Raw genomic sequence first — 26,458 nt, forward strand, 5'->3', positions numbered from 1 at the left:
TTTCGAAACAAACAAAGAGGGAGTACCTGCCTCTTAAACAGCTTTTGTTTCACCTTTGCAATTATTTATTTTCAAATAGCCCTTCAGGGTAATGTTCCATTTTCTTATTTCACACCCCCTTTTCTCATAAATGAACCGTCATTGTAATAAATCACCCCACAAACAGAGACTTGCACACACTGTGAAAGGTCCAGAGATTTATGTAACACATTCATGTTTCCCACTTCCACATTTTAGTACTACTCTAGCAGAGGCTGGCTAATAATAGCTGCTATTAATATTTCTTGTTGCCTAGCAACCCCAGCAAGTAATAGCTTACTCTGGAAAAATAGATGACCGATAAGGAAGAAGGAGGAGGGGTGGTGGTGGTGGTGGGGTTGGAATGGGAAGGGCGGGGGGGGGGGATTCAATTCATTTATTATCTCCTGGGACAAGAGGAGCTTATTTCTGAGGCTGAGGAATAGGAAAGTAGGCTGTATATGAGAAATATTTTAACGCAATTGGAGATGACGTTATTTTCATTTTGCTTCCATTAGGGATGTTTCATTTGATGTTTCCCCAGCAAAGTCAATTAACCTTAATTTCATACTGATAAAGGTATAATAAGGAAGATTGAATTTATGTCTGCTGCATGCTTAAAGAATAATAAGGGTGGATAGAAATAAGCTCTCAGTGTAACCAGGGGCAGCAATGAAGAGACAAGCCTTTACCTTTGTTGTATTGTATTGACAAAAGCCTTACAATAAACTCACAAAATTGAAGGCGATAAGTGGGAAAAACCAAAACGCTAATCATTCAACAGCCTTCTTTCACCACCGCCGCCGAAGCAAATAAAAAGTCGACAGCATTACCTTAAGGATACGCTTCTCTTCAGTAACAGCTATCCTTCACTGCACATTTAAAACCTCCTACAAGTACAAGCTCAGCTGGAGCAACAGATACGCTTCATCTCGAGGGATGTTGTTGCTGTTTTTTGTACAACATTTAGCCTAAGGCTAAAGCTCTGTAAACTTCTCGCTGCTTTGGGATTCTCTTTTTCAGCTCACATCGATCCTACAGCAAACAGAGTTAAATCATTACAGGATTGAGAGCAGTGGATTGACCATCACCGTGCTGCATGGGCACATACAGTAATTTTGCATCAGTTTGTCCTTGTAGCTGTAGTCTGTATTAATAATCTTGAGCTTTCTGACCGCGCGGAAGTCATTTCTCTTCCAAAGCCCTGTTTTTTTTTTTTTTTCCTTTAGTCAGACAAATTTCTTTTTTCCATCTAATTGTGATTCCACAGGCAGCTGAACTATTACAGTAGCTGGTGAATCAAAGAGATGCGTAGTGGATGGGGGGAACAAAAAAATCTGTCAAATAGATGCATTGAATGTTTCATATTTCAGAGCTTGTGCATGTGACACACTGATGTATGTTTTTGTTTTGTTTTGGGTTTTTTTTCCATTTTTATTTTCATCTGTCAAATCCAGCACTTAGTTGAAATCCAGAAGTTGATCCTTTCTGCTGCGGTTGCGTGTTGTTCATCATAGCAGTTCTCAACTGCCAGTTTTGACCCATTTCTTAGACTTAAAATTACACCTTTTACAGGAACTCCAACAAGAAGCAGCATCAACACTGCTGTTATAAAAGACAGAGCTGTCTATCAGCGAAGCTCCTACATTCTCAAAACTCCTCCTCACACCGCTGACCTAGTCTGTCAGCTTCTCTGAACCGAGCCAAGTCTTGGATGACTGGATACTGTGAAATGTAACATGCTGTCGTGCGAATGCTCATTGCTGAGGGAGAATCCCTGTCTCATCCTCAGCTGCCAGCATTTCTGCCATCCCGGCACTTGGTGAAGAGGTGGCACCCAGGGGTCTCGTGTTCAACAAGCGCCCTGATCATTCAGGTCTGGCTGATGGCACAGTGGTGCAGGGGGAGAAGGAGGGGCTGGGGAGGCGGGGGGGTTGCAGGCAAGGTCAGTCTCTTTAAAAAAAAAATAAAAAAATAAAAGCAAGAGGGACCCTCGCTGGGAGGCGGTAATGAGAGGTCGAGGAGGAGTTTGCACAGCGGCCCCAACGTGGAGCCTTGAGGGGGGGCCACTGTGTTTAAATATTCAAACAGAGCATGAGGCCCTGTCTCATTACCAGTGTAATGAGGCCAGTTACAGAGCAGGAAAACCCCTGCCACCCAAAAAAAAAAACCCCCAAAAAACAGTGGCCAATTTCACAAGTTTTTTACACACATCCAGCCACATGACTCCAGCCAGGAATTGTGTAGAGCTTTGATAAATATGTGGTTCTAGTTTAATATCTCTGGCACAGCGATGTGTGACTAACAGGCCAGTTTTAACCCTCTGCTGACAGGTTGATGTTGATATCACGGACAAGTTGTCAGTCGGAGTTGTTCTGGTTGGTTGGTCGCTTGGTTTTTGGTGACTTGTGCATAGAAAACTACAGCAAGTTCAGCATTCACGTTCATATGCACCAATCTTGAAGGAACATAAGCACTAATTTAAAGTTGCATTGCATCCAATAAAAGGTCTTACTTGAATGCAGTTGAAGGTATCTTCACATCATAAGTAGATCGTGTTTGCACCCTGCTACTATTTGTGCAGCATGTGGGTGCTCGGTATATATGTGTGTTGACCATGTGCGTGTATATATAGATATATGTGCGTGTGTCTTTGTTTGCCTTTGTTTCCAGAAACATTAAAAAAGTAAGCTAAGGTTAGGTTGGCTTGGCTTAATTTGATTTTGTTTAATCTGGAGAAAGAAATTTACTTACACCGCTTGGCATTTGTGACAAGGATGGCTGCGGAAAAGGCCACGACTGTTTTAAGGCAGTGACATAAAAACCGTATTGACAGCTGTGGTTATCGAGAGCGCGTGGATGTAAGATGAACCGATCGAGATATCGAAGACATCAAAGTGAGTTAATCTACTGTGCACACGGTCATGTTTGAGATATTTAGGATATTCAGAGATGGTGAGTTTACAGAAAGTGTTCATAGCAGAATCTGTTTGTTGAGTACTTAGGGTGAAGTGCAAGGTGTCAGTCTTTCTTTTGTCTGTTATTTAAGTAGATTTATCTAAAATATTTTCTCAGTATTTGGAGTTGGGTTTGACATGACATGCTCAGTGAAGCTGGATTTTTTTTCCTTTTAAATTGAAACAGCCATCTTTTTTTTTCCACCGTAGGTTTTTTTTAAGACATATCTCATATGACCCGCTTGCTCTGCTGCCTTTCACTGGAATAGATATGACATCTTGGTGACGTTCCCAGATAAATCACTTTTGGAACAGTAGAAATATTTTCTGTTGCGGCTTTCTATTTCACAAAAAAAAAATGAGAGAGGAAAAAAGAAAGAAAAAAAGACAGATGCCCTTCAGTGCTACACGCCACAACAGGGGTGAACAATGTGTCTTGTAGCTGTCAAAAGAAATGACGGCAAGATAATTGGTGGGGCATTCCCGTTTCGTTTAAACCGAGACAAGTAGGCTTCAAAATAGAATCGGGCTTTTTAAAAAAGTAAAGCTTTGTTTTGCGCTGCTCATTATGCAGGGTTCAAAATGGAGTAATGAAGACGGGCATTAACGGATTGAGCTTTAAAAACAAATGCACATTCATCGGGGCTCATGAATATTCATGCCGCTAATTCAAATAACCTTAGGCAACTGTTACAACTAATGAATATTTAAAACAGCTTGGTCACAGAGATTTGAACACTGCATTATATCTGACTTTCTAGGATCATCATGTACAAGAGTAAACAATTAGTAATGGCAAAAACAGATTTCGGCGGTGATGAAAATACGTCTGGGAAACAGTGTCCCGTGTTGTCACATTAGTTACAGGCCGTTGGCACTCTGAAGGCGAGCGCGATGCCATGCGACGGTGTGAAAAATTGTAAATAATCATAATAATTGCTGAAATGATTCGTTGATTAATCGGGGAGCGTAATCAACAAATTATTAAGTGGAGCAATTATGAAATCGTAATCAGTTATCACGCAAAAATGCTGCAAATGTGAGATTGTGTTGATTTTCACCTGTTGTGCTTGGGAATCGAATAGGTTCGATGTATTAATCGGTCAACGATCCAGTCTAAAGAGAAAAAAAGTGATATATTAATTTAGATGTGTATCATAAAGAGAGAAAAGTCGGTGTTTTGGGGGGTTTAATCGTCATAAAATAAATAAAAATGATCATAAACCTTTTGAGCTTGCTCAGTCAGGAAGGTAGAGTTAGCAGAGCGCAGGGAAAAAAGCTGCACCTGGCACAGTGGGGCCCTCGGGCGACCCGAGGGTTGACTAAACATGTTTATGTTTACCGCCTGGCGCCCTTACATGTTGCAAGTCAGAGAATCCCATGCTGGCCACTTAAAAGAGGGCCTTCCTATGAGGGGATCAGTGTGGTGACTCGTCCTCTCCGCCACCACCGCGACGCTAATTAGGCCCACCGCAAAGCCAGCCTGTGGGGATAATGTCCCATTATTAGAGTCATTTGTTTCAATTAACCGCTCTGTGATTCTACAATAGCACTGCGCAGCCCAGCGCAAAGAAGCCATTACTCTCGCCCAGGGAACCAATGAGGTCTGGGACGAGAGTGTTTGTAAGAAGGTTACGGATACCTGCCGCTGCCAGCAGTCGCGCTGTCGTGCGCCGCATTTAGCCCGGTCTCTGATGAGTTGTTTGAGCCCTGGGAGAGTGGAAAAAACTCCTTATTCATATCTTTTTCTAGAGCTTTTAAACACTGTTACTGACTATGCTGCTTCTGAAAACGTGTGATTTTTGCTTCTGTGCATTTGACTGAGAACTGATTGAAGATTTGTTGAAGGATTGTTGACTTAAGCATAAACCGCTGAAAACTATAGGCTGTTCACGTACCCCCTTTACAAGCTGAGAGCTTTGTGGTTGACTGAATTACTATTCTGCTACTGTATACTTATGGTCCTCAAGTCATTTTTAGACTGCAATCAAGTTACTTTCAGAACACGAGGCTCTCTTTTTCTTTCCATTTCATGCATTACTCTTGTTAGTCTTGTTACTTTTGTAAATTCAAAGACTGCGTTCGTGCATTTTAATTCCACCAGTGGACAAAGAAGGCAGATTGCTTTGATAATTCCCCACTGCTCTAAATGGGAATTGTGAAATGACAATTAGTCTGGTGCCTTTGCGGCCACCAAAAAGCAAACCCTTGATAAAAGCTGTTTGTGCACTTGTACGGTGCCTGTTGTTGGTCACAGCTGGAGGCCACCACTTACAGGGTGCAAAGAGAGATTATGAGAGAGATTATGACTGTGATTTCTGGCTGGTGTAAGAGGCACAACTTTGAGAAAGTCTGTTTGTATAAATGGCTTTGATAACCATCCAAGTGATTCTTCAAGCAGCTAAACCAGGTGAATTATGTCTACAAGAATTAACTCATTCCTTGTAACATCACTCTTTTCTTGTCATTTGCATAAGATATTTTCTTTTAATCAGCCAGACGCTTTTCTGAAACAAACACCTAGGTGTTTTTGTGCATTTAACAGCACAAGTACAAAGACACTTATCAACTCCAAATGCTTCCAAATGCAATGTTTTAGAGCACTTTTCGGTCCTTTCAGCTCTAGATAATGGAAACTTCGATTGATACCAAGAGGTTGCTGCCCTGTGATGCCTCTGTTGCCAGGCTCTCTCATTGGCTTTCTCCCCCCGCTGCGCAGATGTTTACAAAGAGACATCACCAGCTCACATTAAAGGGTTCAAGTTGTCCCCTCAGGCTGTTGCTATGGAAATAACCCTGCTACGGTCGCTCATTCATGTTTGATTAATTGTTTTTTCCTTTCTGTGCTGTTGCCTCTACAAAGACCTCATCATGGGAACATATCATCTCGAAAACAAACAATAGGAAAAGATGAATATGTTCAAATCTGCTCTATTTGGACTTGCAGATACACTCTCTTCCTGCTTTGACATTTTGTGGATGTGGTGATAAAAGTCGAGCAGCTGCATTAGCATTGTATTAACACTGATAAAGCCTCGCTTGTGAAGCCACGCAATCATACAGATATATTTTTTATTTCGTTCCCCAGACTTACCTGGACAGAAGATAAGCTTTTTTTTCTTTTGCCTTTTTCTCCTCTTAAATTGCACTGTGTAGCGCTGAGCTACAGCAACCCACTGGGGCCAATTAGGATGCCAGCAGAGCCAGGAAGTGCATAGCAGATGCTTTTGCCACTATTTATTAAAATCCAATCTGCGGGGGCCCCTCCAACAGCTCGTTAAACTACCGTTAATCTAATTAGCTCTCACTTGCCACTGTTTTCACCACATTACCAAATACAAGGGCCTCGACTTTGCAATTTAGGCTGATTAAGTAGGTCCAGTGCTGTTAGGCAGAGCTTGTAGGGAGGAGCTCCTCAGAGCTGTCAGTCATTCTCCCGAGTCAGATAAATCATGCAGCTTAGTTCAGCAATGGCTTTGGATTTAAAGTATCAGCAATAGGAATGTTAGTTGAATTCAAATCCACATTGCAGCCCAAAACTGTAGAAATACTCCATCATAATGACCCTGTGTATTTGTAATGGCATGGTACCAAAACTGGATACAAATTCCATAATGGCTTCTTTATGTATATATAGATATATGTATATATCTATATATCAGGTCTATACGATTCTGCTAACATCCTTTCATGTCTTCTAGATCAAGATCACGAATGTGCACTTCCGGTTCATTATTGTTTAGGCCGGGCTGTATTTTTTATTTGATGAGTGCTTCTCTCTGGACGAGTGCCTGGTTCCACTCAGAGATCTTTGCAGCGGCTTTGACATGCAGTCCTGCTCATTGCTTACAGATGGGCAGTCTGACATGGAGCTGTAATTGCTTCCAGATGAGGAGGGCACTGCATATATTTTAAGACATATTTTAACCTATCAAGTCTTCATCCTGAGCTGGATGTGAATACAGAGAAACCAGGCTAACGCGGCGTTTGGTAGCATAAGATAAGAGGAATTTGTGTTAACCTGTATCCAAAGTTGACTATGACATGTTGTGTATCATTCAACCTGTGTGGGAAAAAAAAAAAAAAATGTTTAACGATCATCTGGAATTTTGGATGCCAGTCCTGGTATTTACAGTCACTTTTAATTTAAAGAGGACCGAAACGTTCAGATGTGTTTACATTCTCATGTTGCCTGCCAGCATTTTCTGAGGCAACAGGCCTGACTGCATCACGTACAGGTGCATTTTCAAATGCTAGCTGAAAATGATATCTAAATAATGACTAAGAGCATGTTATAAACTTTAAAAAAAAACAGCAAAATTACAGAAACTTAACAAAGACTTGCTTATGTTTTACGTACGTTTTACACAATTGCTGTTACAGATGTTTGGCACAATAGATTTTTGTACTTCTACAGCACCTATAAGAGCTCATTTTTGTCTTATTGCCCTGAGTTCCAGCTTGTGGTGAAGATTACAGGAAAAGAAATTATATATAGCATCTTGAAATCGCATTATTCTCACTGCTGGTGCTTTAACTGTGACCATTTATCTATTTATTAACCCAGAAAGGCTTAAGTGTCTGCAACAACCACACTAAGCTGTGCTGCTCTTCACTGAGCTGCTGTGAAGAGGTCCGCGTTTGTTTTGCTGAAAGATGTATTCCACTGTAGTGCAATCTAAATATATTATTGAATTTCCTTCATTGTTTATTAAATTTAAGGCGGTGGTTATTAACAGTGGATCCTACGAGCACTTGTGTGTAATAGTGGTCGGTCATGGTAATGAACTCAATGAGAATTATCTACACATTCTACTCCCATCAGGTCTGTGAATCATATTTCAGGTGTTTTCCAAAACAAACAATCAAAAAAAACAAAAACACACATTTCCTACACAAAACCAAAAGCCAGACATTCAAGGTTAGCCAATAAAAAGCCAGATAGCAGTTGGTGAGGAGCCAAACTGAGAGGAAAACAAGGAAATGCTGGATTCAGATTCATCAGGTGGACATTAGAGCAACACCAGTAATGAAAAATGTTGCTGCGCCACATTTCCTGTAAGTGTGAAAGAGGAAAGCGTTTTTGCTTCAGACTCGCTGTGTTTACAGCTTGTGTCCGCTGCCCCCATGTGATCAAAAAAAAAGAAAAAAAAAATAGTTAGTGCAGGTTGGGTTTAATCTGCTATTACTCTGCAATCAACCACTTTGAACAACAGTCACAGACAGGTTACGCAAATTGCATCTGCAATCGCTTCATCATTTGCTCCTTCCCTGTGTATCAAAAACGCAGCAGTTGATTGTGAAATGAAAAGTGAATTGGGGATTGCAGCCATTTATATGTCATCATTCTGCATCATCACTGAGAAGTGTGGAGCGTAAGTGTTGGAGAACCTTTAAAATGCGACAGAAAGTAGTGCGCACATCAGGGATGTCGCATTTCTTTCCATTGTGGGAATTTGCGATGCAGATAGGTGAAGAAACAGTTTACGTTCAGATTTCCAGTAAATAGCCACATCCGCAGATTCACTTCATCCGGCACTTCTTGCCTCTTTCAAAGTGTACTTTATTCTGGAGATAACATTAAGGTGCTAATCTGTATCGGGAAAACAGTGTTAGATGATTTGTTATTGAGACGTCGGCTTGTTAAATCTGCTTTTACAGTCCTCGGCCAAAGCTTATTTCACTACCAGCTTTCGATTGATGTTCTTAAACTGCAGATTTAAAAACCCTCTCATAGTCTGTTGCTCATTCTCCGGGCCACTGCACACTCACTGCAAAAAAAAGCATGTAAAAATAAGGTTTTATCTTCTTCTTCTTTTTTTTGAGCTACTGTGTAGATCAAACTGTGTAACACACTCAAAACCAAGTGTGTGTGTGCATCTATGAAACAAGGTGTGTAGATTTTGGAAGTGGATGGCATTCATTTTGATTTAGCGTTGTGCCCAGTATTTGCTTTCGTGTAACAGTCATCATTGTAAGGAGAAAGGATATGCATCACCTTAGAGTAGTTCCTGTTTGTTTTTATGGCCTTTCAAAGCTGATACATTATGCAGCACTCTCCACTTTGCTGTTCACTGTATATGATAATGACTATGATAAGAAGACTGTGATTGGAGAAAGACTTTTATACACTCTCATGCTATTATCGGATTTTATTGTCTAATTTTCATGTGTCTTAAGCTTTGTCAGTCACCGCGCGTGCACACAATCCTCGGTGCGAGTCCTCTTCTTTCTGTATCTTTCCACTCCTGTTTTCTTTAGATCGACTCTTCTTTTTTTTTGCATCTCACTTTCTTCACTCTTCCCCAAATCCACCTCCACCCCCCTCTCTCTCCCTCTCTGTCTATCTCTCTCTCTTTGCTGTTTTGATAGTGACGCAGTTACCAGGCTGTCAATTCTAATCTTGTCTTGCCAGTGCAGTGCTGTCCATTCAGAATTACAGCTACCCCTCCTTTTCTTATCTCTCTCTCTTCACCTACCACCCCTTCCATCTCTCTCTCTCTCTCCATCACTATCTCGCTCGCTCTCAGACAACAGAAATGCTGATGGGATGAGCAAGCTAAGGCTGACTCTATAGTTCAATCTTTTCCTGGTAAACTAGAAAGCTGTGTTGGAAATAAATTTAGACTCTGCTGCTGTGTACAGGACACGATGGTCTTTACCTACGACATCCGTGTGCTGTTTCTGGTCGACCTCCTAATTGCAGTCTTTAAAAGCTTTTTTTTTTTTTGTTAGCATCAGTGTACGTCTGCTCTGTGAATGTGCATTGTGTCCTCTTGCATGGAGAAAATTGGCAGGCAATTACTTAACTTTAGAAAATGTTATTAAATGCACTCATCAGCCAATCTGTTAGGTACACCCTGCAGGTTGAACTTCCCTTTGCCTACCTTTATTCCTTATCCCAAGGATGCTCTGTTGGATTGAAATCTGGTGACTGTGGTGGCCTCTTGAAGGCAGTGAATTCACTCTCATGTTCAACAAACCAGTTTTGTGACATTGTCCATTATCCTGCTGGAAGCAGCCATCAGATGGGTACACTGTGGTCATAAAGGGAAGAACATAGTCAGCAACAATACTTGACAGTGACATTTAGGTGATGCTCATTTGATTTTAAGAGGCCCAGAGCATGCTGAGACAATATCCCCAACACCACCACCACCACCATACTGAACTGTTGATACAAGGCAGAAATCAAGACTCGTCAGACCAAGAGATGTCTTCCAATCTTCTGCTGTCCAGGTTTGGTCTCGTCTGCTTCAAGATTCACTGTGTTGTGCTTTCAGAGATTTTGCATACCTTGGTTGCAAAGAGTGGTTGTTTTGAATTACTGTTGTTTTCCTATCAGCTTGAAGCAGTCTGGCCGTTCTCCTCTGACCTCTGACATCAACGAGGCATTTTCGCCCACCGGATATTTTTTTGGACTATTTACCGTGAACGTTAGAGATGGTTGTGTGGGAAAATCCCAGTAGATCAACAGTTTCTGAAATACTTAAATAAACCTGTCTGGCCTGGCCTGTCTGTAATGTGAATGCCTGATTTTATATGTAAATGCCAAAGACATCATGGTAAATTGTTACAGGTGGATTTGCTTTGGTACTTTTTTCCACAGTTTGTTATTTACTTTTGAAATTTATCCTTTTTTTTACTGACTTTAATTTAGGTACTAATCTCATCAGGCTACATGATCCTTGACAGTTTTACTCCTGGTACATTTTTATGTAAAACATGTGAGTGATTTACTTTTTGCAATGAATTTAACTGTTGTGGCTGCACTGAATCCATCCAGCACTGTAAATGTGAATACTTATTAAACAAGGAGGCCTGTGTTTAAACTAAAGTTACAGCTCCAGATTATGAGGGGTTGAGTTTTCCCTCGAATTTCCTGTTGTGTTTCAAAATGATAAAAAATTAAAATAATGGCTAAATAAACTGGTAAATAACATGGTATCATATGTTAAGCTAGCTTTAGCACAATAACAGTGATGCAAGACAAGAAACAAATATCAGTCAGGTTCAAATCTGTCTGTTGTGAGCATATAATAAAAAGAGTTTCAAGTTTTGACATTTTGCATGGAGACAAGTCCATCTCGCAAGAGCACAAGATACCAGTCTTTGCAGTAACAGTATCAGAAAATAGACCAGAATGCACTGGAGCCACGAGATGTTGCATTATGAATAAGGGATGTGACTGTCTCTTTTTCTCAACTGACAACAACAGCTGTCATAATCATTACTGTTCACTGCACCTGCACGAGAGAACGCGGCAAAATAAGCTTGATATTGTGTAGTTGGCTGTGTGGTGGGTAAGTGTTTATCCAGCGTCAATAGTTTGTAAGGCCAGTAAGTGATGAATATGGCTGTGATCACTTTTTTCACTTTCTCATTTGAAAGATATTTAGTTTTACAGAAGGCTGTGTCGGTTAATGCTCTACCAGAGAATGGTCTTCTTAAATATAAAGTCAAAGCTGTGGAGTTTTCTCTTAATAGGTGTTCAGAAGTGTGAGAAACCAGGCAGAGCGCATTAAAACAAAAAGATTATTTAGCAGGCAAAATCACAGGCCAGTGGGCCTAGTTTAATATTCTAATACAAAGTGTTTCTCTGTGGTACTTTGTTAAGGAAGAAAAAAGATCCAATGTTAAATTGTCTTTTTTGCAGAGAAGTTTACATTAAGTTGGGTTTTTTTTAATACATATATATTTATATATAAAGGTAATCTCATAAATGAAGGAAACCACTTTCACAATTAGATTTAGATGAAACATGCTGAAGAAAGATGAGAACAAATTAATCATCTGAGGGGGTGATTTTTTTTTCCTGCTTATTTTTCTGGGAGAAAATTATTAATACTGTGCAGAGTGAGCAGTTTTCACTTACTGTTGTCTCTTTAGAAGTATGTGAGCCATCTTTATTAATCTTTCAGAGTCACTGTCAGCTTTTTACTGTATATACTTGAGCTGAGAACATGAATCTCCGATTATAAGACGTGGAAATAAAGAAAGAAATGAAAGAATACGCCCTTTATTCTCCTGGTTGATTGCATTCTGCTGTGGGCTGTTGTGTGTCATCATTCTTTCCTCTGTATGAATACATGTGAATTTTCCTGGCGATTATTTAGCCTTCTTCTTCTTTTTTTTCTGTTTTGTCATTCCATTAGCTCTACCTTCAGTTTATTCTATTTTCACTTCAAAGGCTTGGGTGGAACAGATGTCGTTTCAAATGCCTGTCTTCTGCCTCATTGCCTAAAAGTGAGGGATGATTATTTTTTAATGAAACCGCACACACTCGCACGAAAAAAAAAAAGAATATTACCTGTAAGCTGTGAAATAGACAAGCAATACTTTCACATCAGCCTGAATGGGGAACATTCATTCATTTCACACCACAAAGGCCATTTTGAAGTTTTCCTTAGCTGCCAAATGTGCTCCTGGACCTTGAATTTTGATTAGTTAATTTCATGCTGTGTGGAATACAGTGTGTTGTTTGGCAAATGCCTCGCTAAAAACAATGCAGTTTTCAAAGGCAGTCGTTTCTTGTTTTCCAATCGACGGTGAAAGGGGAAAACACGGCCTTTGCTTAATCTAGTGATAAGTATGCATTGGATGGAAATGAACGTCTTTAAATGTCCTAAAGTTGCTGTTTGATACTCACGCAGGGACAAATCTTTTTTCACGGTTTGCACCCCCACTGAGCTTTACCACTGAAACCCCTGGATGAGTAGATTATGAAAGCAAACATTCAAAGGTGGTTAGAATTTTTTTTTAAAAAGCAACATGATGAAACAGGAACTTGGCCTTGGAGATGATGTGCGTTCGCCAAAATAGAGAAGAATTCGCTGTCACTTCCCTCAGAGCTCTTAACAACGTTTGAGTAACTCGGCGTAACCCCACAACCGCAGAGAGTGCACATAAACATCCTTCATTTGACTTAATACCAATGTATATCATCATATATTCCGCATGTCATTATTTCTATGATATGGATGGAAATTAGATTGTTTTTTTCTGCCTTTATAGCAACCAGGAAATCAGGTTAACTGATGTTCCACTGCTACTAATGGCAACATCAAGCCATCACTTTTTCTTCACCGTCTCTCCCTCCCTCTCCCTCCTGGCTCCCTCTCCCTTCTCCGTTCATCTCCGTAAAGAAGGCAATTTCCATATAGAATCACATCCAGCATCAGGTGACCTGGATTTGACTCCCAGTCAAAGCCCTGCATGGAAAATGAGAATGTATTCATGTGTATTGGATCAAGTACATCACACAGATGTGAACAGTTTTGCCTCCTGAAAATGTCGAGAGATTGCAGTGTATTATTGTTGACAAACTGAGTGTGTGGAAAATTCCCTCTCTGCTGGTTTCCTGAAAACATGCCATTATTTCTGGTATACTTGAAAGAAGCATTTTTTTAAAAGGAGGAAAAAAGGAAAATATTAAATATCTATTAATTCTGCAGCCATTAATTTAAGCAACTAGTGACATTTTGCAAACTTACTGGGAAATGTCCCTATAACCCAAACCTGCTTAAATAAAACTCCCAAACCTGGAACTAAGATTACTGTATTTATCACATAGCTGCATTTAAATCTAAAAGCCTAAAGGCACCAAAAAACAAGGCAAGAGGTCAAGTTCAGTGACTCTAGTGGAGGTGAAGTTGTCTGCCTTCCTCCACCTGTCAGTCAAAGTGGACACACCCTGAACTTTACACCTTAACGTTTACAAGGTTGAGTGGAACTGTAAATCCTCCCACTCAGCTAATTAGCTATAGAGACTAAAACCATCTTTTTACAGCTGTTTACCCCTCAGAGGTAAAAAGCTGATGTGGTGTTGTCGTCACACTATTAGGTAGGCTGGCATCCGGGTTGCCAGACAGGCCAAAGGCTCGACTTAATAGTTTAAGAAGGAAGTCACATGGGATTTTCACATTTCTATCAATAGGTATCACTGGCAGTATTTTATTTATGCTGAAAAGTAAATAACACAGGAATCTAACCAGCCATTTTCTTTCATGTATCCAATCTGGGGTCACTTCAGCTGTCATAGGGTGAAAAGCAGGGTACACCCTGAGCAGGTCACCAGTCAGGTGCAGGGTTAACACAAAGAGACGCTCATATTCACAGCTATGGCCAATCTAGAATTGTTCATTAGCCTAACCCACGTCTACCTGGAGAGAAGACATGCAAACCCCACACAGAAAGGCCCCAGCTGGTTGGTGCATCCAAATCCAGGACCATGCTGTGAGGCAACAGTGCTGCTAACCACCTGACTGTGCTGCCCACAAGAATCTGTGTAGATCAGTTTGGGCACTAAAAGTACCGCTGTTTTTGGCACATGTTTTGGTTGCTACTGAAATTCAGTGTAACTTTCTCTAAAATTGTACAAAATTGTATGTTGTGCATAACCTACATATACTGTACATGATGCCCTGGAAAAACTCGAGTATCTTGTCCAACCAATGCATCAGGCACATAAAACGTCTTTCTGCGGTAGCTGATATTATGAAGTGATTTATGACGGTTTTCTTGTCTCTCTTTCTCCCCATCCATTTCTTCTGTCTTCAGATAAGCAGTGAGAAGCGACCCTCAGCAGAAATGATGAAGCCCAAACCCAAACCTCAAAAGAAGAAGAAGAAGAAGGACCCCAACGAGCCACAGAAACCCGTGTCCGCATACGCGCTCTTCTTCAGAGACACCCAAGCAGCCATCAAGGGCCAAAACCCGAATGCTACCTTCGGGGACGTGTCCAAGATCGTGGCCTCCATGTGGGACAGCCTAGGCGAAGAACAGAAGCAGGTAAAAAACTATTTTGTGTAGGTGCGGAAGGTTTAAAACAACATGCTGTGCAAAAGTCTAGGCACCAAAATGAGCTTTCCAGATGGGAGCAGGCACAGCGTGCAATGATGCAAACACGCGTACACATTTTGATTGCGGTCGCTCCAGTAGATGGCGCGTGTGCTGCGGCAGAGGCGGGCAGCCTTTCGTTGGCATTATCTGCCGTGTAATTACCAGAACATTGCTGTGAGATACAGCTCACCTTAATGAGCTAGTTCTTCTCTTTCCAAAGATAATCCATCCGTTTATCCCCACTCCCCTGACTCTCATTAAAATGATTTTCTTTCTAAATTTAATTCTACCAAAGGGAAGGAAACGGAGGGAGGGGGAGTGTTCTCTGCAACAATAGCCATAAAACAGTCTGAGACTAACAAAGTAGGACATTTTATAGGCAGGAAATGGTCAGTATGGGAAAAATATAAACATGCCTGGGGAGATTTAAAGAGTCTAGGACTGATAATGTTATGCAGGAGGTAAATACACACATACTCACGCGCTCGCGCACCCCTGCAAAAGCAAGCAATCACATGTGAATGCAGCTCTGCTGTTAACTATCAAAGGCATCTATCTTAGCAGTGTAGTGTCCATAGAAAGTGAAAACAGCTTTTCCAGAAATAAAACAGAAAAAGTGAAAATCGTCTTTGCCAGGAAAAAAAAAAAAACTCCCACAAAGCGCTAGGCCAAGGTAGTGTCCCGTTTCCTCTGTCCCACCAGCCTCCACAATATGTATCTTCATTGGCCCTCTGACAAGCTGGAATGTGTGAAGTTCTCATTTCCACTCTCTTTATTTATATCTCTCGCCTTCTATTTTGATCCTGCCTAGAATACAGAATTAGTGAGCTCCCTCCACTATCGACTCATCCTTGGATTGAGCTGAAGGGCATCTTGGCTATCCAGGAGGAGCAATCTATTGTTTTTTTTCTCTATTCGACATGATCTCTAGTTTCAGTTCAGCAGTAATAGGTGGGAAATAATACTGATGACAGATATAGACGGCCATCACTTTAGTCTTTGTGGGTTTTCACCTGCAAGAGAAAGCGCAGTTGTTAGCTGTTAATTAATTAGGCTGTTTCATGGGATGAACAAAGTGTAATTTTAAGAAAGGATGTAAAAGAGTTCAGACAGGGCTCTGCGAAGCTCCTGTATAGCTTCTAGATTAGCTTAGTGCTTTACCGGTGCACATCAATCACATAAAAAGATTTCAAGTTCCTGCATTGTGGCTTGTTTTCAGAAAACTTTTAAGATTATTTAAGTTTCAGGTCCTTTGCTAAATGAATAGACGTGCTTGTGGAAAAACATTTAGAAAACTATCATTTTGATATCAGCAAATGTGTTCATACCGGCTCCAGTACTGCAACAACAGTACAGTATATAAACACATTTTTTTCCTACTAAGAAGGATTTTTCTCTATTTTTTCTTTTTGTTTTGCATAATAGACATAATTTTGCCTCATTTTGCCTCATAGCCCTTATAGTTAATAGCACCATTTTCCATCATGCTGTTGCATCCTACACAGACACTCATCATTACACATATATATATATATATATATACCTATATATGCTGGCAGAAAATACCTGTGCAACAGCACACACGCGGAAGTCCATGTGCGCTCACAAACTCACATTCTTCATGCAAACACACTTCAGTCCGTCGGAAAACACAGCAGCAGGGAGTTGCATGACATCAGAGGCTTGTACATCCCTCTGACAATATGAAAGGCAGTTTCAAACAAAACTCACATCGTAATGTGCCAAATGACAACAACCATTCTGGTTTATCACTAATGTACTGATAGTGTTATTGTGGAGCTAAAGGGACAGAGAGAGAGAAGTTCCAGTTCATTTCTCTAGGTGGATTGGAATGGAAATGATGTGTCGCTACAATAGAGAGAGACACATTGAGATGAGGGAGTATTAGCGCTGTGATGAGGAAATAGAGGTGTTCTGTACCATTGGCTCTGATGGAAAGGGAAACATTAAGCATCTTTTTATGTGTATGTGTGTGTATGTTTGTGTGTGTGTGTGCATGTTCATGTGCGCAGGATGTGTTTAAGAGAGTGTTAAAGTAGCCTTAAAAAAAGTCGTGTGTGTGTGTGTGTGTGTGTGTGTTTATTGACAGATGTGCGTGTCTGTGTGTGTCTGCACGTTTATGAGCGAGTCAAACTCTGCTCTCACCTGAAGCCTCTTGTTTTTATTTTATTTCTTCACAGGGGTACAAGAGGAAAACCGAGGCGGCTAAGAAAGAGTACCTGAAAGCCTTGGCCGCGTACCGAGCCAGTCTGGTTTCCAAGGTAACGCTTATGACACACAGGCCCTGGCTAAGACTGATGATGGATTGGATGTAAAATAGTTGCTAATGGGCTGGGAGGACCTTCTTTCGCATGAGCTAGTGGTGGTGGAAAAGAGTGTGGTTGGGGGGGGGGGGCATCTGATGCTAAAAGTGCAGGCCATATTTGGAACAATACTTGATTTCCATAGGGTGCACAGTGGGGGTAGGGGTTTGTAGTTGGTATGGTGATATAGGGTGAAGGGTTGGGGGAGGGGTCGGCCAGTCAAAGCACACATCCATAATGGCCATAATGTGTATGTGGCTTAGAGAGGACAATATAATTACACTCTAATGTGCTATGTGGGCTATCAGATACTCTGCACTGTATGTATCTTTGGAAATAAGCAATCATTAATTTACCTCTGTCCTGCATTAGCTCCTCCTCTCGTCATCTAGAGCTGGAAGCACATCCAAATCAACAGAGGCAATCGTGGGCTTTGCTGCTATTCCCACCTCTGACACTTTCCCGCTAATTCAGATCTATGACATCCTTTTTGCCCCGTGAATGATGCCGGTTTGTATAAACCAGCAACGCAGCACAGGGAATAAAGAAAGGCAAGGAGGAGGGCTGCGAATTGCATTGTTTAGTGCCGTCTTGTATTAACAACACACAATGTAGTGTGGTGAAGATTCCTTTTGTCATTCCATTTGTTCTGCAGGCAAACAGTCTCATTTCTCTGCCCGGGGTCCTGCATATATGTATGTGTGTGTGGGTGTGTGTGTGTGGGTGTGTATGTGTGGGTGTGTGTCCCTCTCCTTTTCCCATCTATCTGTCAAGGTGTGTATTGATCATTACCTCGGCCCCTTGCTCTATTCATACAAATGGGCTCCATTACCTTCTAATCAACACTGATGGCTGGAGATGAGCAATCTGACAGCTCATCACAGGAGCCTGGAGAGGGTGGGGTGAAGATAGAGGTGGGGTGTTTTACGGGTGTTGCACCTGCTCAGAGTGGTACTGTCCAGCTTGAGAAAGGTCAAATTCGGAGGGTTTTTTTGGTGAAGTTTAAGATTTTTTTGTTTTTAATCTGTACAATCTTTGCCCATCTGTCAGCTCCTCTACATGAGTGTAGAGGTGACAACTGTCACATGCTTAAAAGAAAAAATCCCGCAGGGGTTTATTCTCATATTTTGCGCAGTATGAATATTGATATAGATTATATTTTACGCACAGCCTGCAGCCTTGTAGAGATTTAGTAAACAAAGCCTCAGTCAATAAAGAAAGTAATTTGTGCAAGGGTGCAAGCTTTCCCAAAAAAATTCAGCAGTAAATGTAACGCTTTAGGAGATAGCCTGTTTAGGTTAATTAGATGAAAAAGCCTTTATTACATACCTACATGCTTAATAAGAAAGCTAGCTCAGCTTTGCATAAATACTAGATCAGGGGAAACAGCTGCATGGATCTGTTGATTTTTCTCATCGAAATCTTAGAAAGAAAGCAAAGAAGCAAAGATCTCAAACTATTGCTTTAAAAAATAATTCTCTGTGAGTCCAACAAAAATGTATGATGGAAAATAGCAGGATATCCCTGTGGCTGTGTTAGGAAACAGATACGACCTGGTTTGCTTGCTGGCACTTTCCTGTAGCATAACAATGCATGCAGTTTAAAAAAAATAAAACCCATTCAACAATACAGAGCATGACGAAAAAAAGAAGTTTCCCTTTAAAAGGAATGAGGGAGACGCGTTAGTATCAGATGAATATTGGCTGATGAGTGCAGTGTCATTAATGGGGCCTTTCTTGTCTTAATATGATGTATTTTCATCCACAGACATACAATGACCCTGAACCAAAAAGTGCCCAGCAGACCAGCCAGTCCTCCCACATGATGCCCCCCAAGCAGCCCCTGTACAGCGTGCCCCCTCAGCCCTCCTCACCGTACCTGGGCCCGCCGGGCTCCTTTCCCCTGTCAGACCTCCAGAGCTATGGCGGGCCACCCCGCCACACACTGGCGCAGACCCTCGGCCAGTCCCAGATGCTCCCACCCAACATGAGTGCCTCTCCCCCAGCACCCTTCCAAATCAGCCCACCTCTGCATCCGCACGCTCAGCTCTCCCTGCATCAGAGCTCCCTGCTCAACCAGCCAATCCGAATGCAGCAGTCGCAACCAATCATCTCGCACCAAATGGGGCTCCAGGCATCTCTGCATTCCCCTCCTCTCAGCCAACAGGTTGGTCTAGCTGTTATTAAAATCCACCATGCATGCTTCTTCTGCAGATGATCAACAACACACATGCTAACAGACATCATGAGCTACTTTCAGCTACTCAATTGTTTACACCGGGTCGCCACTCGAGTAGCTCTGCATGTGTTTCATTTGGCAGATATTTTCCACCAGATGCCCTTTCCATATATAACCCCAAAGGGATTTGTGTCTCCTCTAGACTCACTTCACATACAAATATACAAATATCATCACCTTTATTTACTTCCTAATTATCTTCCATAGATATTCAGCGTCTAATGCTTTTCCCGTTGTGATTTAATATAAAATCAACAACAGTTACTCATCGGTTACTGCTGTTTTCTAAAGAGGAAAAACTTCCAGTAAAGCCTCGCTCTCTAATAAAGAGTTCTCAATTCCTCTTTTAACGCATAAAAGACCCATTTAGTGGCAATCAAACTGTTTTCTCCTTTCCCTCTGAGTCCATAATGTTTCCATTCCAGCAGCAGGGTGTCTTGCCAAACTAAGAAGGGTGATTTCGTCAATGCAATGGGACCAAATGTGAATGCGTAGCAACTCATATAGACCAGTGGCAATATTTAGCCTTATACAGTATCATGGCTCAGCAAACTCTGATGGCTGGCCATCATAAAGCTGAAGTCGTGTAACATCCTGTGCTCATCTCGCCTCTCCTGCTATCTGCAGGGTTTCTCCCATATTCAAGCTGATTACCAGAACAGTGTTGGGGGCTCACAGTCTCCCGGGGCCCCCAATCCAGTGCACGGCCAGAACCCCGACTGGGATAGCGAGTACTGCAACAGGGACTGCGGACCCAACCATTGCAGGTGAGCTCTTCGCACCGCTTACAATATTATGCTGTTAGCGATATTAGTTCTTTCCTTACGGGGATTACAGAGTCAGACACACACACACAAAAAGCTCTGTCCCTCTGTGAGTGCAATCCAAGACATTTGATTGTTGAGAATACTAAGCAGCTGTCTGACAGTTACTCATTTTCCAAATGAGTTACTCTAAACCACTTCACTTTCACACTCAGAGACTCAGACAGTATTAATCATAAACTGCAATTTCCCTGCTAAAGCAAAGCATCTCCTTGAAATTGAAATGAGTAATGCAGCAGTAGAACAATGCTATTACCAAGCTTGGAAAAAAGTGTGACATCCAATTAAGTTTCCCCGTGTTTCGCTCAGCACACGTTGCCTTATTGAATCAAGATATCCGAGCGGGCACGAGAAGAATGTTTTGTCTCACACCTGAAACGCTGCGTCGCTACTTTGAGAGGCAGCTGAGCTAGAAGTTGGCGCCTCCTGTATTTAGAGCTGATTCATCTGGATGTCAAACGGGATCACGCCTAGGTCAAATCATGTTTGACAGTCTTTGAAGTAATATTGGGTGTTTGCTTAAACCTTTACTCTCAGTGTCAAGTCATTGTAGTTTGTAGTTTTGGAGGGAGCTAAGTTGTCTCCAGTATGTCAGTAGAGATAACTGGAGAACAGACTTTGTGTTTGACATTTCAAGTAACAAGTGATCTTCAAATTTTGGCTTCACGCTTATTGATGTGCGCGCTTCATCGTCAGCTTTTATGTTTGTTCTGAAGCCGCTCTCTAATGCCAGTCCCTCCGTGACAAACGTTTAACAATCCTGCAGCGTTTTCCCAGTGAAATATAGGATAAACACCCCCGTATTCACACGTATATCCAGCCATACATTAACGCTGTTTTTCTTTCTTTCCTCAGCAGCAGCGGCATGGGAGCTCGAGACAAGCCTCTCTACCTCACTTGAAGTTGAAAGACCTCCAAATGTCAGACTCCAGGGAGCTTTCTAACATAACAACAACATCATCGATGTATCTGCTTCTACACCATTTATTTTTTCTCTTTCTCTCTCTCGTTTTTTTTTTTTTTCTTTTCTGATGGATTTCGAAAATCCCAAAGACTGCTACAGTAACTTCACCTATTTGCCAAGCACTTAGATCGGCCAGAAGCCCGAGGCACTTCTCTTGCTTTTTTTTTTTTTCCTTATCAGTGAACTTTCCATTTTTTGAGGGGGCAGCGAGTTTTAAGCTCATGCCAACATACTGGAAATGAAGACCAAAAAAAAAAAGAAAAGAAAAAGAAAGAAAAAAACATCTTCTCATTTTGTCTAGATTTTTTTTTAAAGATGATTCCACTCCTTTTTGCTCCATTACTCTGTTTGCCATGGACTGCCCTTGTTTTGGGGAGTTAAAATGCTCAAAGCATACTCCAAGTAGGGTCTTGGATAGAAAAGCTAATGCAGGAAAATAGAATATAGTCACCTCATCGGGGTGGATGTTCTTCGGGACAGACTGAAACACCCGAAGTGAGTGAAAGCAAAGCGACATTTAAAATGAAGGTATAGTCACAAACGCATTTGTAAATCATCCTTGCCCTCAATAGAGGACTTCATCCTTTCCTTTATTTATCACAGCGTGATTGTAAATATCACCAAAATGGATTCCTCTTATGTGTGTATTTAGCTGCAGTCCCTTGCCTTTTTCTTTTTTTTTTTTTTTTTTTCAAATTGTTCTTTTTCTGTGCAGGCGGATTCAGTGAGGGAATACACACACTAAAACTCGTGTTGAAACTGTGTTCACCAGTCTCATATCTCTCCAAAATAAAGAGGGAAATGCAAAGACTGCAAAATGCTCAATTTCCTCCACAGCTGGCAGAGCTCCGGTAGAGAGCGTCGCACTCTCTTCACATGGCCTCAGGACGCTGCAGAACTGTAGAGGTCAAAGATTGAAACCTCTCCTTTTAGCTCCTCCTACTTACTAGGTCAGTAAAGACCACACCCTCCTCCCCTACACCTGTGACCCCGCCCAGCCACCCCTTAGTCCCAGCACCACTTGTACAGGTGAATAACAAAAAAAACAAAAAAAAAGTTGCTAAATGTGAAATGTTACTAAAGGTTAAAAAAAGAAAAAAAAAAAACATAACAGTGGGTTTTAAAGTTTTTGACTAGTTTTATTAGGTGTTTTAGAATTGTGTTGAACTCATCTTTATCTTTTTTTCTGTAAAGAAAAATAATTCTTTAAGATTTTCTTTTTTTTCACTGTAGCAGGATTTTGTTTCAGAGGATCGCTCGTCAGGACAGATATTTTAATTTTGTGTATAAACCTGCCAAACATACTTTTAAAGTTTTAAAGCCAGTGATGAGAGAACCCATTATGTTTTTGTTAAATATCATATGGTCATTCTATTTAATTTGGTTGCAGGTTCCACATCTATTTATAAATGAAATGAAGTAACATTTTGGCTTATTTTCATCAGGGTGCATTATTATCATTATTATTATTATTAATATTATTATTATTATTATTATTATTATTAATGATCAAACTACATGATTATTAGAATAATATTTTTTCAAAAACTGCTGTTGGTGCTAATGTACCAGCATTAGATTCTTTTTTCTTTTCTTTTTTTGTGTCACAATTACTTCTTTTCGTTTTCTTTTGTCTGTAATAAAATGTTTAAAGTGAAAAACAAAAGAAAAAAAAGTGTGCGTCTCTGCTTATTTTTGACTCCATGGCTGTCACTCACATTATTAAGTCTTAACAGATTCATTAGTGTTTTTGATGAGCTCTGCCTGATCGCTGCAGCAGCCTGTAAACGCAACTTTGCATTCCCCCTGCATGTGTCTGGGGTTAATTAGGAGAATTACCTTTGATGTAGCAGGAGTTGATGTAGCTGCTGTCACATGGCTCATTAGGTGAAAAGTTAAGGCTTGATAGTGTAACTTCATTTAACGTGCTTTTAACCTTTTCACTGTTTCTATTTTTTTATTCCCCACCCCAGAAAATCCAGACTAGATCAATATAAAACACCAAGCAACATTTTTTTTTTCTGCCCCCTGGCCATGTTTTTTTTGCTAAAAGGTGCCATGATGAAACTCAGAGTTGATGCAGCAGTACACGGCCTTTCAGAGAACTACCTGAGAAGAAGAAGAACAAAATCTGCCTTTTAGTTATGAATTTCACAGTTGGATTAAAGGTAAAATAGAAATGGAATCTATCAGCCTTTCGCATCAGCGCTTTCTCTACCCTTTCTACTCCCCCTCTCCCTCTCTCTTTTGCCCTCTTGCTCTCTATTTCCATCATGGTGTTGGCGCAGTGCCCCCTAGAGCCGATTCACAAAACTATAACCTCCCATTTGTTAGTTCCCCTAAAGCGGGTGTGTCTATCATAACGCCCGGGGGCCAGAATGGGCCTGTCAGAGTCTCCAATCGAGTCTCTGACAGAAAAAAATGTTTACAAGCTTATAGTTTCATAAGTTTTATGGCTTTTTCTACTGATAAAGCGCTCCCCCATGACAAGTCAGAGTAAACAAGTAATAGATATACAATGAAATAACAGAGTTCCGGTTTTTTTCACAAGCTGCTATAGAAATGTTTGGTTTTTACGGTAGGTTTACTGTAAAAATCATATTTAAAAAAGTAATTCCGTCAATTAATACAAATGTTCTGTTTTATAACTATATGACAGTTTGTGCAATAAGCTAACAGAAGTAGTTTTACACATTTATTTCTTGCAGTTTAGGTCCAGACCAACAGTTCTTTCTCATGCAGACAAACTGAGATGTACCGCTGAAACCGAGTTTCGTGTTATATTAAAATGTCTCTGGGATTAAATGTGTAGTTAAGCTTCTTTAGGCTAACAGAAAGGAGAGTTTCTGTGGTTAAGTGGTCTGCCCCACTTATGATCAAAATGGGTTGTACCAAAATATAAAATGAGTTTGACATCCTTGCCCTAAACCCTCAAAATAGAAAGATACTTTAATTATAGTAAATCAGATTGCTAAAAGTGGGACGCTGATATGTTTTAACAGTGATAAAGGATATCAAAGGCTTCACTATCATTCCCTCTTCAGCTGTGCCCTTGAGCACAGCTGAACCCTCACCCATGGCTCATCTTCATCTGCAGCATGTTAGTCTTAGGAAAAATACTCTGCTTAAATACAGGTAAACTAGCATTTGTTAGATTAATTAAGTTAATAATTTGTGAACGGAAAATGTAGAGATTAGTAATATTAATAATAAGGTTTGCACAGTTTCAAAGGCAGATGTTCTAAGTTTAATATGTTTTGTTGTTTTATTGTGTGGGTAATTACCGTAGTTTGGCAGTTTCCTTTCAGTGATTCGCCATCATCTTTCTATTGATGGGCCTCTATCGCCACCTGCTGGTGAAATCTAGTGTTGGCTACGCAGCCCTAATTTTGATGCCAAAAGCAGTTGAAAGTTTTTTGTTTTTAGAAACTGTAAAACGGTCTGTGACCCTTTCTGTAATCTAAACTAATTGTATAATTTTACATATATATATTGTTTTTATAAAAAAAACTTTTTAAAAAATCCACTAATACCTCGACTTCACCACATCTTCTGAAAATGCTTTGAACCCTTTCCCCACAACCTCCATCTTCGCTTAATATATCAAAATACTCTGTATTTGCAGACGTGACTTGCGCATTCATCGGCTCCTTGCCTGTCCAATCCCCCATCACTAATATTGTGTCCAGCAGCTCTGATAAGAGCTCCATCAGCAGCCATCGGGCCCTCTCATTTCCTTTTCAGACGGATATGAAGTCCCCTGACAGCACAGCGGGTCGGCGGCGTCATTGTCTGAGAGCAACAAACAAGACAGGACAAACAAGAAGCAATGTGCATGTGACACAGAGCACTACCAAACATTTGATGGCTGAGATGATAACGCTATTTTGAGAAACATCCTCATTTGGATGTTAGGATGATGTCGTGTTCAGAGAATCTTTGTTTTATCTGAAGCCGGTGCCTGAAGAGGGGCTTCGGCCGGCCTTTTGTCGACCAGCTGCTGCATTTCTACAGGCGCAAGCAATCAGATTTTAATCCTCTGACTCCTTTTGTTGGCCGTCTGCTTTACAAAAGCGCAAACAATCAAACTTTGAACAAAATAGTTTTATTTTTTTACACGTACAGTACCTACTATGGTCACTCACAGACAACAGTTACAATAGGTACTCTCGATTATAGAATCAAAAATATGAGCCTCAATTACATTTGCGTTATTGATTTTTACATATAGTAATACTTTACACACACAAACGCACACACACCGATGCAGCACGTTGTGCATAAAATAAAATATATGAGACCGTTTATCATTGTAACTGGAATCAGTTTGTTTTTAGACACACGTGTGTTCAGGGCTTTAATTTAAGTAGATTCATTAAGTAAGGGGCGTGTCCTTCAAGGACTGTGTTGTTCATTGATGTGCTTTCAGAGAGCTCACTTTTAAAGATGATCACAGTGCCAACTTTGCAAGCATTTGCATTCAGCTCTTTTTAAATCTGTATGCAGTCTGCATTAATAAAGAATCCGTATTAAATACTTTAAGTAGGAGAAATATTGTTGCATGCTGATTGCAAATGTACTTACATGTTTGTATTTAAACTTCACATTTCCATTAACTTATACAAATAAGATTAAAGAGGGTTCCTTTAAAAAAAGAAAGTGAAGAGCTGTTTGTGTCTCACCACGGAAAGTCTGATGTTACCAGTGAGAATGTCAAAGGTCATTTTTCTCACAGACTTTCTTTTGTTCTTGTCTGAAAGCTTCTGCAGCATTAATGTTAAAGGAATAGCAACCAGTGTGAATTAGTATGTTTTTTCAGCACTTTCCCTTCACTGGAAAGGGGCCTGTGAAACCTGGACTGCCAGCACAATGAGTAGGCTGACAGTACGTACATCTGTGGTTGATTTGTAAGGAGACTGTCTCTCCATTGTATGCAATATAAGAGACCTTTTTCCCACTCCACATGATTCCAATCCCCCTTAACTTTCCTCAGAAGCTCCTCCCTTCCCTTCCCAGGCCTTCACTGGACCAGCAAAATAAGCTGGGAAAATCTCAAACCTCTCTCCAGGCACATTTCCTACAAAAATTACAAGCAAAGCCAGCGTCTCTAACGTTGCAACATTCATTTTGGTCATACAGTGACAAAAAAAATAGAATATCAGCTCTGGCACGGCTGGCACAGACATCAAATACGTTCAGTACAAACACTAAGGCTAACTACGAACACTACTACGGTATCTGAGCATATCTACGCCGTCTCACAACAATGGTGCACAAACGGAGATGCTGGTA

At 40.8% G+C, this 26,458-nt stretch overlaps 1 protein-coding gene across 5 annotated transcripts in view; it reads left to right on the plus strand.

The window, feature by feature from the left end:
- LOC116309790 (TOX high mobility group box family member 2-like) overlaps positions 1-22,819 on the plus strand; it is an 81,734-nt gene extending 58,915 nt beyond the window's left edge. For 4 of the 5 annotated variants that reach the window (XM_039605003.1, XM_031726491.2, XM_039605005.1 and 1 more), the window contains 5 exons: positions 14,535-14,765; positions 17,018-17,098; positions 18,908-19,306; positions 20,006-20,145; positions 21,058-22,819. In XM_039605003.1, coding sequence (XP_039460937.1) covers positions 14,535-14,765; positions 17,018-17,098; positions 18,908-19,306; positions 20,006-20,145; positions 21,058-21,103 — 897 coding nt within the window. In that variant the 3' untranslated portion in view covers positions 21,104-22,819. The remainder of the gene's footprint in view (positions 1-14,534; positions 14,766-17,017; positions 17,099-18,907; positions 19,307-20,005; positions 20,146-21,057) is intronic. The other variant, XM_039605004.1, reaches the window with a different exon arrangement.
- The last annotated feature ends 3,639 nt before the right edge of the window (positions 22,820-26,458 follow it).

Source organism: Oreochromis aureus, linkage group 20 (genome assembly GCF_013358895.1).
Source record: "Oreochromis aureus strain Israel breed Guangdong linkage group 20, ZZ_aureus, whole genome shotgun sequence".
In the NCBI taxonomy this organism is placed as follows: Eukaryota; Metazoa; Chordata; class Actinopteri; order Cichliformes; family Cichlidae; genus Oreochromis; species Oreochromis aureus.